General features: G+C 46.7%; 1 protein-coding gene across 1 annotated transcript in view; it reads right to left on the bottom strand.

Annotated features, from left to right (window-relative positions):
- LOC143997462 (uncharacterized) overlaps positions 1 to 12682 on the bottom strand; it is a 74774-nt gene that overhangs the window by 4325 nt on the left and 57767 nt on the right. Inside the window, exon 3 of the mRNA XM_077493082.1 lies at positions 6951 to 7064. Within this exon, the coding sequence (XP_077349208.1) occupies positions 6951 to 7064 (114 nt within the window). The remainder of the gene's footprint in view (positions 1 to 6950; positions 7065 to 12682) is intronic.

Here is a 12682-nt window from a genome sequence, read left to right as displayed (position 1 = left end):
AGCTGTATAAACTCGAATGGTTATTGGATTTAAGCATATCGGGTGATGTGTATTTGTGTAATAAGGGAGGGCGTGGCCTAAGGAGATCAACATCCTATACTAGTGATGGCGAACCTTGGCACCCCAAATGTTTTGAAACTACATTTCCCATGATGCTCCACTACACTGCAGTGTGCATGAGCATCATGGGAAATGTAGTTCCAAAACATCTGGGGTGCCAAGGTTCGCCATCACTGTCCTATACCTAGGTGTGCATAATTATTAGGCGGCTTCTTTTCCTCAGGCAAGATTGGCAAAAATAGATATTTAACTAACTCTGAAACATCAAAAATTTTAAAAAGTATTTTATATATTGGGGTGTGATCACAGAACCATCAAACGTTTTGTTGCAAGTAGTCAACAGGGTCGCAAGAAACGTGTTGAGAAAAAAAAGATGCAAATTAACTGCCAAAGATATGAGAAGAATCAGTTACCAGAAACCCATTGTCTTCCAGTGCTGTAATATTCAAGAACTACAGCCTACCTGGAGTGCCTAGAACAGGGATATGCAATTAGCGGACCTCCAGCTGTTGCAAAACTACAAGTCCCATCATGCCTCTGCCTCTGGGTGTCATGCTTGTGGTTGTCAGAGTCTTGCTATGCCTCATGGGAATTGTAGTTCAATTTGTTCAGTGCTCAGAGACATGACCAAGGTACAGAAGGCTGAAACCCAACCACATCTGAACAAGACACATAAGTTAAAACGTCAAGACTGGGCCAAGAAATATCGGAAGACTGATTTTTCAAAGGTTTTATGGACTGATGAGATGAGAGTGACTTTTGACTGACCAGATGGATGGGCTTGTGGCTGGATCAGTAAAGGGCACAGAGCTCCACTACTGATATGGGCTGGTATTATTAAAGATGAGCTAGTTGGACCTTTTGGGGTTGAAGATGAACTCAAAATCAACTCCCAAACCTAATGCCAGTTTTTAGAAGACATTTTTTTCAAACAGTGGAACAGTAAAGGCCTTAGAGATAAAAGAATGACATGTTCCTCACCCTATTGAACTTGTGGGCCCTTCTTAAACGGGAGATTTACGTTAAAGGAAAACAGTACACCTCTCTGAACAGTGTCTGGGAGGCTGTGGTTGCTGCTGCAGGAAAAGTTATTGTAAACAGATCAAGAAACTGACAGACTCAATGAATGGAAGGCTTGACTGTTGTTGAAAAGAAGGGTAGCTATATTGGTCACTTATTTCTTTATTTTTAAATGTCCGAATCTTTTTATTTGTAAATTTTGAGTTTGTTCATTATTCCCACTTTAACAGATTCAAATAAAGTGAGATGGAAAATTAAAAATTTTTGAATTTAGTTGCATAATTATTCTGCACACTAATAGTCGCCCAATAAGTGTGAACACATAAATTCTCCTAATGCCCCGTACACACGAGCGGATTTTCCATCAGAAAAATCTTGGATGGTTTTTCTGGCAGAATTCCACTCAAGCTTGGCTTGCATACACACGGTTACACAAAAGTTTGCTGAACTTTCGACTGTCAAGAACGCGGTGACGTACAACACTATGACGAGCCGAGAAAATTAAGTTCAATGCTTCCGAGCATGCGTCAAATTGTTTCCGAGCATGCGTAGGAATTTTGCACGTCGGAATTGCTACAGACAATCGGAATTTCCGATCTGAACTTTTTGCGACCGAAAAATAGAGAACCTGCTCTCAATTTTTTACTGGCTGGAATTCAGCCAGCAAAAGTCAGATGGAGCATACACACGGTCGCATTTTCCGACCAAAAGCTCTCATCGGTCTTTTGCTGGCCAAATTTCTGATCATGTGTACACGGCATAAGAAAGCCAAAACCTCACTTTTACTTTCTTAAATATTAAGGTTTGAGGTTAATTAACATTTTGGAATGACCGAGAGCATTGTAGTTGTTAAATAATGAAATAAATACTCAAAAATACAACTTGCCTAATAATTGTGCACACAGTGTATGTTTATTAATTATCAGAGAAACAATATAACAAAAGTAAAACAAAGAACAGATGTGGTCCACCTTATCTCCAAAGGAGAATAGACTACCGGATTTATCGGCGTATAACACGCACCTTTTCCCCCTGAAAATAGGGGGAAAATCAGGGGTGCGTGTTATACGCCGATAGCGTACTTTGGAGAAGGAGGTGGACGAGCGCCGCCAGAATAACTGAGCCGTCATGTTTAGTTCACAAGCACCGCCAGAATCACAGAGCCGTCATGTCTTGTTTACTCGGCTCTGATGTCACACACACATCACAGAGCTGGTCCAATGGCGGAGGCGGGACGTGTGTGTGCCGAGTACTGTAAATAAAAGATGGCGGCTCGGTGATTCTGGTGGCACTCGTCCCCCTCCTGATTTCCTGCACTGCATGAGAAATGGTGAGGCTGCAGATAGGCATCAGGGTGCATTGGATGGGCACAGATCAGGCTGCAGATGGGCACAGAGGCTGCATTGTGGCTGCAGATGGGCAGCAGTCTGCATTGAGGCTGCATATAGGCACTAATCAGGTTGCATTGATTGACACTGACTTATTTTGCTTCCCTCCTAAAATGGGGTGCGTCTTATATGCCGGCGCGTGTTATACGCAGATAAATAAGGTAATTAAAATACATATACAGAATATCCTAGTACAGAAAAAAATAGTAAAACAAAAAAACTAAACATTTATAAATCAGTACATTCCAATAATTTAGAAGAGTGGTGATTTTTCCTTCGAGTGATAAGGCTAAAAGGAAAAGGGAAAAAAGGACAGCCTGACAATACAGAGACCCTGTCATCTTGCCCATGTACAGCATAGTGACAGTGTCTTTGCAGAGGGTCTTCCCCCTCATACTTAAAGCGGGATTCCACCCTAAAGTGGAACCTCCGCTGATCGGATCCCTCCCCCCCTCCGGTGTCACAATTGACACCTTTCAGGGGGGAGGGGGGTGGAGATACCTGTCAAAGACGGGTATTTACACCCACTTCCGGGCATAGACTCCCGTGGGAGTCTACGCCATTTCCTGTCCTGCCGCGCTGTCTGCTGAGACACACACGGGTCCCAGTGACAGCGCGGAGATTTCCTATTGCACGATGCGACTCGCGCATGCGCAGTAGGGAACCGGGAAGTGAAGCCGATTCGCTTCACTTCCTGATTCCCTCACCTAGAATGGTGGCGGCAGCAGCCGAGAGCCGAGCGATCGATCGGCCTTTGGCTGCCGGCATCGCTGGAACCCGGGACAGGTGAGTGTCCATTTATTAAAAGTCAGCAGCTGTAGCATTTATAGCTGCTGGCTTTTAATATTTTTTTTTTTGGTGGAATCCCTCTTTAAGTTGTCTGCACTCCCTAAAGCCTCGTACACACTACTGGTTTTGTTGAACAAAACAAAAACAAAACACAGACATCTCAGAGAACCGCGAGAACACACAGTGATTGTTGCCAGCAGCTATAGCATGAAAAATCTGACATGCTGGTTGTACCCAAATTGATCAATAGACCGACTTGTGTACAATCAGCTTGCTCATACATGGGTTGAATCTGGGCCGGTCCTTGCTAAACCAGCTGATATTCTAACCGTCTCTGGCCAGCGTAGCAGGTGCTTTTGAGTATGGGTAGCATGTAATCTGCTTTCTTGTAAGGCCGCATTCACACGAGGCATACTAAAGCTGGCCATAGATGAGTCCGTTTTTTTCATTCAACTAGCGGGTGGTACAAAAAAAAACGAACCCGTTTCTGCTAAATAAATCCTCTCACTAAGCTATTGTTTTCTGACATCAGGGAGACGTCCCCACCATCAGAATACACTGATCAGTGCTGCAGGCTATAGGATCGCTAACGCCGGAGTCCCATGTCCGGCATCAGCCTTAGAATTCTCAATTTTCTTTAAAAAAATAAATAAAAAAAACTGCTGGGCTGTTTAAAAAAAAAAAAAAGAAAAAAAGTGGTAAAAAAATAAATAAAATTGTTGTTCTAAGGCCGCGTACACACGCGCGGACTGTTTGCCCAACCTTGTTCGTCAAACCGTTTCGGCAAACAGTCCGCTCAAAATTTGCATGAGCGGACTTGCCCACACACGAGCGGACTGTTTCAGCGAACTGTTTGCCAAACAGTTGGCTCAACTTTTGAAATGAACGGACTCGCCCACGTAAGGAGGAGGCAAATCCGCCCATTTCGAGCGCGTGTACAGGTAGGCGGGGCCCGCGAAGGAGACGTCGCGGGCTCCGCCGCCTGGAATGGGCTTAAAGGGGAACCCCAACGCCGAAAAAAATCGGCGTGGGGGTTCCCCCAAAGTCCACACCAGACCCTTGTCCGAGCACGCTACCCGGCCGGCCAGGAAAGGGGGGCGAGCGAGCGCGCCCCCCCTCCTGAGCCGTACCAGGCCGCGTGCCCTCAACATGGGGGGTGCCTTGGGGAAGGGGGGGCCGCGCGGCCCCCCCACCCCAAAGCACCTTGTCCCCATGTTGATGAGGACAAGGGCCTCTTCCCGACAACCCTGGCCGTTGGTTGTCGGGGTCTGCGGGCGGGGGGCTTATCGGAATCCGGGAGCCCCCTTTAAGAAGGGGGCCCCCGGATACCGGCCCCCCACCCTATGTGAATGAGTATGGGGTACAATGTACCCCTACCCATTCACCTGTGAAATAAAGTACAAAAAAAAACACAACACAGGGAAAAAATATTTTATTGCACAGCTCCGGGGGTCTTCTCGCCGGACTCCTCCGCTATGTGTGTGTAGCTCTTTTACTAGCGGAGGAGTCCGGCTTTCTTCCTCCCCGCCGCCGGCCTCTTCTCCCGACTTCGGGGGTCTTGTCCCCCTCTTCGGTTCTTCTGCCGGGCCACCGCGCCTTCTTCTAGCTCTTTTACAGGCGGTGGCCCGGTCTTCTGTCGCCGCTGCCTTCCGTTCTTCTGTCGCCGCCTTCGGTTCTTCTGCCGGGCCACCGCGCCTTCTTGTAGCTCTTTTACAGGCGGTGGCCCGGTCTTCTGTCGCCGCCGCCGCCGCCTTCCGTTCTTGTTCTTCTTCTTGTTCTTCCTCTTCTTCTCCTGGAGATGTTGACTCGACGAGCTCTCCGGCCGGAATGCCAGAGCCGCGCTGTGCGGTCACTTATATAGTGACAATGGGGCGGTGTCACATGGTATATGTCACATGGGTTGGTCACATGGTGACCCCGCCCCCTTACGATGTCATAGTCCCCATGTGACATCAACCCATGTGACCAACCCATGTGACATATACCATGTGACACCGCCCCATTGTCACTATATAAGTGACCGCACAGCGCGGCTCTGGCATTCCGGCCGGAGAGCTCGTCGAGTCAACATCTCCAGGAGAAGAAGAAGAAGAACAAGAAGAAGAACAAGAACGGAAGGCGGCGGCGGCGGCGACGACAGCGGCGACAGAAGACCGGGCCACCGCCTGTAAAAGAGTTACAAGAAGGCGCGGTGGCCCGGCAGAAGAACCGAAGGCGGCGACAGAAGAACGGAAGGCAGCGGCGACAGAAGACCGGGCCACCGCCTGTAAAAGAGCTAGAAGAAGGCGCGGTGGCCCGGCAGAAGAACCGAAGAGGGGGACAAGACCCCCGAAGTCGGGAGAAGAGGCCGGCGGCGGGGAGGAAGAAAGCCGGACTCCTCCGCTAGTAAAAGAGCTACACACACATAGCGGAGGAGTCCGGCGAGAAGACCCCCGAAGACGGAAGACCCCCGGAGCTGTGCAATAAAATATTTTTTCCCCTGTGTTGTGTTTTTTTTTGTACTTTATTTCACAGGTGAATGGGTAGGGGTACATTGTACCCCATACTCATTCACATAGGGTGGGGGGCCGGTATCCGGGGGCCCCCTTCTTAAAGGGGGCTCCCGGATTCCGATAAGCCCCCCGCCCGCAGACCCCGACAACCAACGGCCAGGGTTGTCGGGAAGAGGCCCTTGTCCTCATCAACATGGGGACAAGGTGCTTTGGGGTGGGGGGGCCGCGCGGCCCCCCCCTTCCCCAAGGCGCCCCCCATGTTGAGGGCACGCGGCCTGGTACGGCTCAGGAGGGGGGCGCGCTCGCTCGCCCCCCTTTCCTGGCCGGCCGGGTAGCGTGCTCGGACAAGGGTCTGGTGTGGACTTTGGGGGAACCCCCACGCCGTTTTTTTTCCGCGTTGGGGTTCCCCTTTAAGCCCATTCCAGGCGGCGGAGCCCGCGACGTCTCCTTCGCGGGCCCCGCCTACCTGTACACGCGCTCGAAATGGGCGGACTTTCCGAGCGGGAACAGTCCGCTCATTTCGAAAGTACAGCGGACAGGCCCACACACGGGCGGACTGTTCGCTCAAACACAGTTTCAGCGGACAGTTTTTCGGAATTTCCGAAAGACTTTGTCCGTCCAACTGTCCGCTGAAACTGTCCGCTGAAAGCCCACACACGAGCGGACTGTCCGCCCAAACACTGTTCAGCGGACAAGGTTGGGCGAACAGTCCGCCCGTGTGTACGCGGCCTAACAGATATTTGTAAAAAATGTTGCTGTGAAATTTAAGTCATGTGATTGGTTGCTATGGACAGCAGCTCCATGATTTTGTCCCCAATTGCTCTTCTCCATTTTTTTTTTTTTAAATAAAGGCTCCTCCCTGGCAGTCTTGAAATTTCTTTAACAAAAAGTTGTCACCGTGGATCTTATTCTACCAACAACTATAATAAGTCTACAGTGAACAGATCTCACACACTCTGATGAGCGAGACTCACATTTTATGAAGCTGTATAAGTCTATTATAATTCTGATTGTTCTATGAAAAGACCCATAAAACGCTGGACATATGTGTAGGCTACTTCCGTATCTCTTTACATAACAGATCACCTGAAGTGGGTAACACAAGACGGGTATTGACAGAGTGGCTCATTATCAGGACTACAACGCATGTGTCACCTGAGTAATAATGCAGAGGACATTCACTGTTCCCCTATCAACATACCCATCTCTGGTTCTGCCGCATCCACGGGGTGTTCTGTTTCATCCTCCTTTGTCTCCGGCTCTTCGCTCACTGTCTCTTCATGGTTGTTGGCTAGAACGGCTTCCTCAATCTCACCTGGATACAGTCAACATAAGACACAATGATACAGTTAAAGGCGAATTCCAGGATATGCCACTTGTAAGTGCCCAAACCAACACTTTTCTAATAAACATTTGATTAGGCAAATAAAGTTATAAAGCGCTACAATATACATTGGGGAAAATATTTATTTGATCCCCTGCAAATTTTGTAAGTTTGCCTACTTACAAAGAAATGAAGGGTCTATAATTTGTTTATCATAGATGTATTTTAAATGATAGACACAGAATATCAACCAAAAAGTCAGAAAAAAACACATGATAAAGATGTTATAACTTGAGTTGCAATTCAGTGAATTAAAATAATATCTGATCTAATACCAACCAAGTTTAATTCTGGCTCCCGCAGACTGGCTACAGTATGTGCTCAACCCCAGATTAAATTGATGGCGCCATCTCCTTTACTCACAAAGCCTCACGTACCAAGAGAATGACTACAAATCCCCAATCAAATGGTACCTGACACCCACAGCCTTTCACAAGATATTTCCTTCAGTCTCCAGTACTTGTTGGTAATGCCAATGAAGTTGAGGGGCCAATGTCCTACGTCTTGGTCATGTCCCAAACTTGAATGTTTCTGGTCCTACTTTTCCATCTCACCCCTCTAAGTAGGCCCAACTCTCTGTTCATTTACCTAACCTAACGCAGCCAGGGCGTGTATACCTTCCCTATGGAAGGAATCCTCCCTTCCTATGGTCGCACAGTGGTTTGCAAGAATAAATATAATGTCAATGAAGGAGTTTATATTCTCTACCTCTCCAACAATCCTTTTCCTCTCTCTGATCACTACCTTATAAATTTTACTCTCTCCCTGTGTTTCACCACTTTTTCCTCCAACTTCCTTACAATTACACATAGAAACCTTTTCCACGTCAACCCTTTTCTTCTCTATTCTGCTACCAACCACCTCTATGACAAAATCTCACCCCTGTTCTGCCCCAATTTAGCCACTTCTGTCTACAATAGATCCCTGTCCTCCGCCCAGGACAGGCTCATCCCCCTCACTACACGCAGAATCAGGCCCCAACCCCTACAGCCCTGACAGATGACACCAAAATTCTCAAAAAACGTAGCCGCGCTCTTGAACATCTGTGGCGTAAGATTAACCACTTCGGCCCCGGGGAGATTTTACCCCCTTCCTTACCAGAGCACTTTTTGCGATTCGGCACTGCGTCGCTTTAACTGACAATTGCGCGGTCGTGCGACGTGGCACCCAAACAAAATTGACGTCATTTTTTCCCCACAAATAGAGCTTTCTTTTGGCGGTATTTGATCACCTCTGCGGTTTTTATTTTTTGTGCTATAAACAAAAGAAGAGCGACAATTTTGAAAAAAAACACAATATTTTTTACTTTTTGCTATAATAAATATCCAATTTTTTAAAAAAAACTAATTTTTTCCTCAGTTTAGGCAGATACGTATTCTTCTACATATTTTTGGTAAAAAAAAAAAAAAAAATAGCAATAAGCGTATATTGATTGGTTTGCGCAAAAGTTATAGCGTCTACAAAATAGGGGATAGATTTATGGCATTTTTTTTTTCTAGTAATGGCGGCGATCTGCGATTTTTTTTCGTGACTGCAACATTGTGACGGACATATCGGACACTTTTGACACATTTTTGGGACCATTCACATTTACACAGCGATCGGTGCTATAAAATTGCACTGATTACTGTGTAAATGTGACTGGCAGGGAAGGGGTTAACACTAGGGGGCGCTGCAGGGGTTATGTTCCCTGGGAGTGATTCTAACTGTGGGGGGAGGGGACTCAAAGGGAGAAGACCGATCGGTGTTCCTTTGTAGTGGGAACACACCATTGGTCTCCTCTCCTCTGACAGGACATGGATCTGTGTGTTTACACACACAGATCCACAGTCCTGCTGTGTTCCCGTGCAATCGCGGGTGCCGCCGGGCACGCGCACCAGGTCCTGAGTGACACAGTGCGCACGCGCCCCCCCTAGATGGCCGGGAATAGGAGGACATCAGATGACACCCGCCCAGGATCCCATTTGTGGGCATCATATTACTATGGGCAGGTAGGGAAGTGGTTAAGTCTCACAAAGACTTCAACCAATATAAATCTGCCTTCCAAAAATACAAGTCTTGCCTCCACACTGACAAGCAGACCTATTTTATCACTCTCATAAACACCTTCACATCCAGTTCCTGTCAACTCATCTCTACCTTTAGCTCTCTACTTTGGCCTCCACGCACTAACTTTCTCAATCACTGCACAGGAGATCGCCAATAACTTCAAAAATAATATTAATACGAATTGTGATGAAATTTCCACTCTACAGATATCCCCCTACTTAACACCTCATGTCCACGGGTACACTCAACACTTCCCTTATTCAGTCCTGCTACTATAGAAGAGGTTGTTAAACTTTTTTCTAACACCCACCTGTCCCCTGGACCCAGTTCCATCTCAACCGCTACAATCACCCTCTGGATCTACCCTGCACTCTAAAACTTATATCTTCAATCTCTCGCTCTCTTCCGGCATCTTCCACAGCTCTCTAAAACATGCAATAATCACCTCCATACTTAAAAAGCCTTCATTGGACCCCAACAATCTTAGCAACCACCACCCCATCTCCTTGCTCCCCCTTTCCTCCAAACTCCTTAAACATCTGGTCTACAACCAACTAAGTGATCTCATCATTAAGAATAACCTTCTTGATCCCTTTCAGTCTGGATTTCGCCCTCCACAATCCAAAAAACTGCTCTCCTAAAACTCACAAACTATTTACTAACAGTAAAAACCAATGGACACTATTCGGCACTCATACTTCTGGACCTTTTAGCTGCTTTTTGATAGGGTTGACCACCCCCTCCGCCTCAAAAAAATGTATGACTTTGGTCTCTGTGACTGTGCTTTTTGTTGGTTCTACCTATCCCACCTCACCTTCAGTGTCACAATTCTACTTCCTCCTCCTTCCTTTCTCCTTCGGGGTCCCCCAAGGTTCTGTTCTGGGACCTTCCCTATTCTCATTCTACACCTCCTCCCTGGGTCAGCTGATAGCCTCCCATGGCTTTCAATATCATTTCTATACCTAAGACACCCAAATCTCTCTAACCCTCAGCACACAACATCAGTCTCCTCACCCATCATTAATTTACTGACTGACATATCAGTCTGGATGTCACACCACTTCCTCAAACTCAACCTGTCCAAAACCGAGCTCATAATATTTCCACCTCCACGTGCCTCTTCACCTGACATTGTCAAGATCAATGATACAGCCATCAACCCATCCCTGCATGTCAGAGTGCTAGGCATATGGGGATGAGTTCAGAGTACTCTGAACTCTCCTTTCGGCCCCACATCCAATCACTTTTCAAAGCTTTCCGTCTCAACCTCCAAAATACGCCCCTTCCTAACCAATATCACCACAAAGCTTCTAATTCACTCCCTGGTTACCTCTCACTTTGGCTATTGAAACTCCTTCTCCATCGGCTTACCTTTATGAAGTCTATCCCCCCTTCAGTCCATCATGAATGCTGCTGCATTAAATTTATTTGCTGAATTAAATTCAAAACACTGACAACAACTTACAAAGCCACCCACAACTCAGCACACAACTGCATCACTAACCTGGTCTCTAAATACCAAACTAATCTTTCTCTTCGTTCCTTCCAAGACCTCTTGCTCTCTAGTTACCTTGTCACCACCTCCCATACTTACCTCCAGGACTTCCCCGAGCCTCTCTCATGCTATGGAGTTCCCTACCCCAATCTGTCCAACTATCTCCTACTTTAGGCGATCCCTGAAAACTTTTCTCTTCAGAGAAGCCTATCCCGCCCCCACCTAACAACTGTACTTTTATATTCTCTATCAGCTCATCCCCCACAGTTATTACCCTTTACATCACTTGACCCTCCCTTTTAGATTGTAAGTTCTAAGGAGCAGGGCCCTCTGATTCCTCCTCTATTGATTTGTATTGTAACTGAACAGTCTGTCCTCATGTTGTAAACCTCTGCACAAACTGTTGGCGTTATATAAATCTTGTATAATAATAATTCTCTATGAACGTCCTGGACAAACAGTATACAGGTGAACGTTGTATTAATGGGTCGAAAATAAAATCTCAGAATACAGTCTCCCCCTATCCTTCACTGAATCCCTTATTGGAACCTGCCTGATGGCATTAGCGAATACCACCCCGCTAAATTAACCTTTTTTTCCTACCCCCCCCTTACTTTCACCTACAACTCTTTCTGCCCTCCCCTGCATTCTCTACTGTCTGCTACGCCCTCCCTTTCTCTTGTATCCTGTCTCCGGACATTACCTCACACTCAACCCTTCCTTTTTTTTTGTTTTTCTCTAAACATATTGTGCACACACAATCAGGTCACACTTCACGGTGTCAAGAACAGATTTCTATATACTTAAAGCGGTTGTAAAGATTGCATTTTTTTTACCTTAATGCATTCTATGCATTAAAGCGGTTTTGTACAGAAAATTGCAAGTTCATCTTATTCAAATGGCTTTGGAACATAGATGCAGTTATGACCATAGAAATAAAATAATATGCAGTATTTACCTTTTATTTTTAATGTTTATGCCGACTTCCGGGCTCTCCTCCCGTGGGAGTAGGCGTGTTTATCGGCTTCGCAATGGTCTCTGGGAACTTTTTTAGCTATTTCCCAGGAATCAGTGGGGGACACAGTCATGCCGAAATCTCGTGAGATTTCGGAAGGAGGACGCCGGTCACGAGGGTATGTCCGAAATTGCCATTTTTAAAGTGGGCAGGCAGCTCTATCTGCCATTACCACTATAGCACACGAGGCAAGAGGAAGGAAAACAAAGAGGACACTCAATGAGCATGTGCGAGATGGAGCGGTGGATGCTGGGAGCTCAGCATCATCGCATCCAGGAAGTAAATGCCTGTGGGCTTCAAATGCCCACAGTGAAAATGGAAACCGCCGGACTGCTTTTTTAAAAGTTTTCCTTAGCAATGAAATCGTCACGCCGGGGGGTTAAAAAGACGCCGATCGTGACTGCAAAGACACCGTAGGAATCGCCCACCAGTGACACAGGTAAAAAAAAAAAAAAAACGGCAGCGGAATCCCGTTTTAAGGTAAAAAAAAACCTTCTGTGTGCAGCTCCTTCCCCAGCCCCACATATACCTTAGCTAAGCCCCATCGCGATCCAGTGCTGTGCCCAAGAGCAGTGGCTCTCTCTCTGCTCTCTTTCTCTTCACTGGACATGGAGGAAGCAATGGAAGCCATTCTCTCCTCCTGATGACAATCACTGCCAGTGAGCAGAGAGAGGGGGGGGGGGGGGTTTGAGCCATGCTGTGTGTGTCTATGGACACACACAGTGCAGTTCAGTATCAAGGCTGCATGAATGCCCCTATAACAAGCGGCTTGCTATTGGGGCATAAGGCAGGGGGAGGAGCCAGAAGTAGTCAATGGAAGACCCCAAAAGAGGAGGATCGGGGCTGCTCTGGGCAAAACCATTGCACAAAGCAGGAAAGTATAACATGTTTGTTAGATATAAACCAAAGAAAATAAAGGGAAGTGCTCTAAACATTAAAAATCAAAATACCCAAGATATGTTAATGTGCAAATAATTTCATAGCAAAAAT

The sequence above is a fragment of the Lithobates pipiens genome, unplaced genomic scaffold (genome assembly GCF_037356315.1).
Source record: "Lithobates pipiens isolate NorthernLeopardFrog02 unplaced genomic scaffold, aLitPip1_a1.2 Scaffold_19, whole genome shotgun sequence".
Taxonomy (NCBI): Eukaryota; Metazoa; Chordata; class Amphibia; order Anura; family Ranidae; genus Lithobates; species Lithobates pipiens.
The sequence above is the reverse complement of the archived record's forward strand: the minus strand, read 5'-3'. Positions and strand labels throughout refer to the sequence as shown.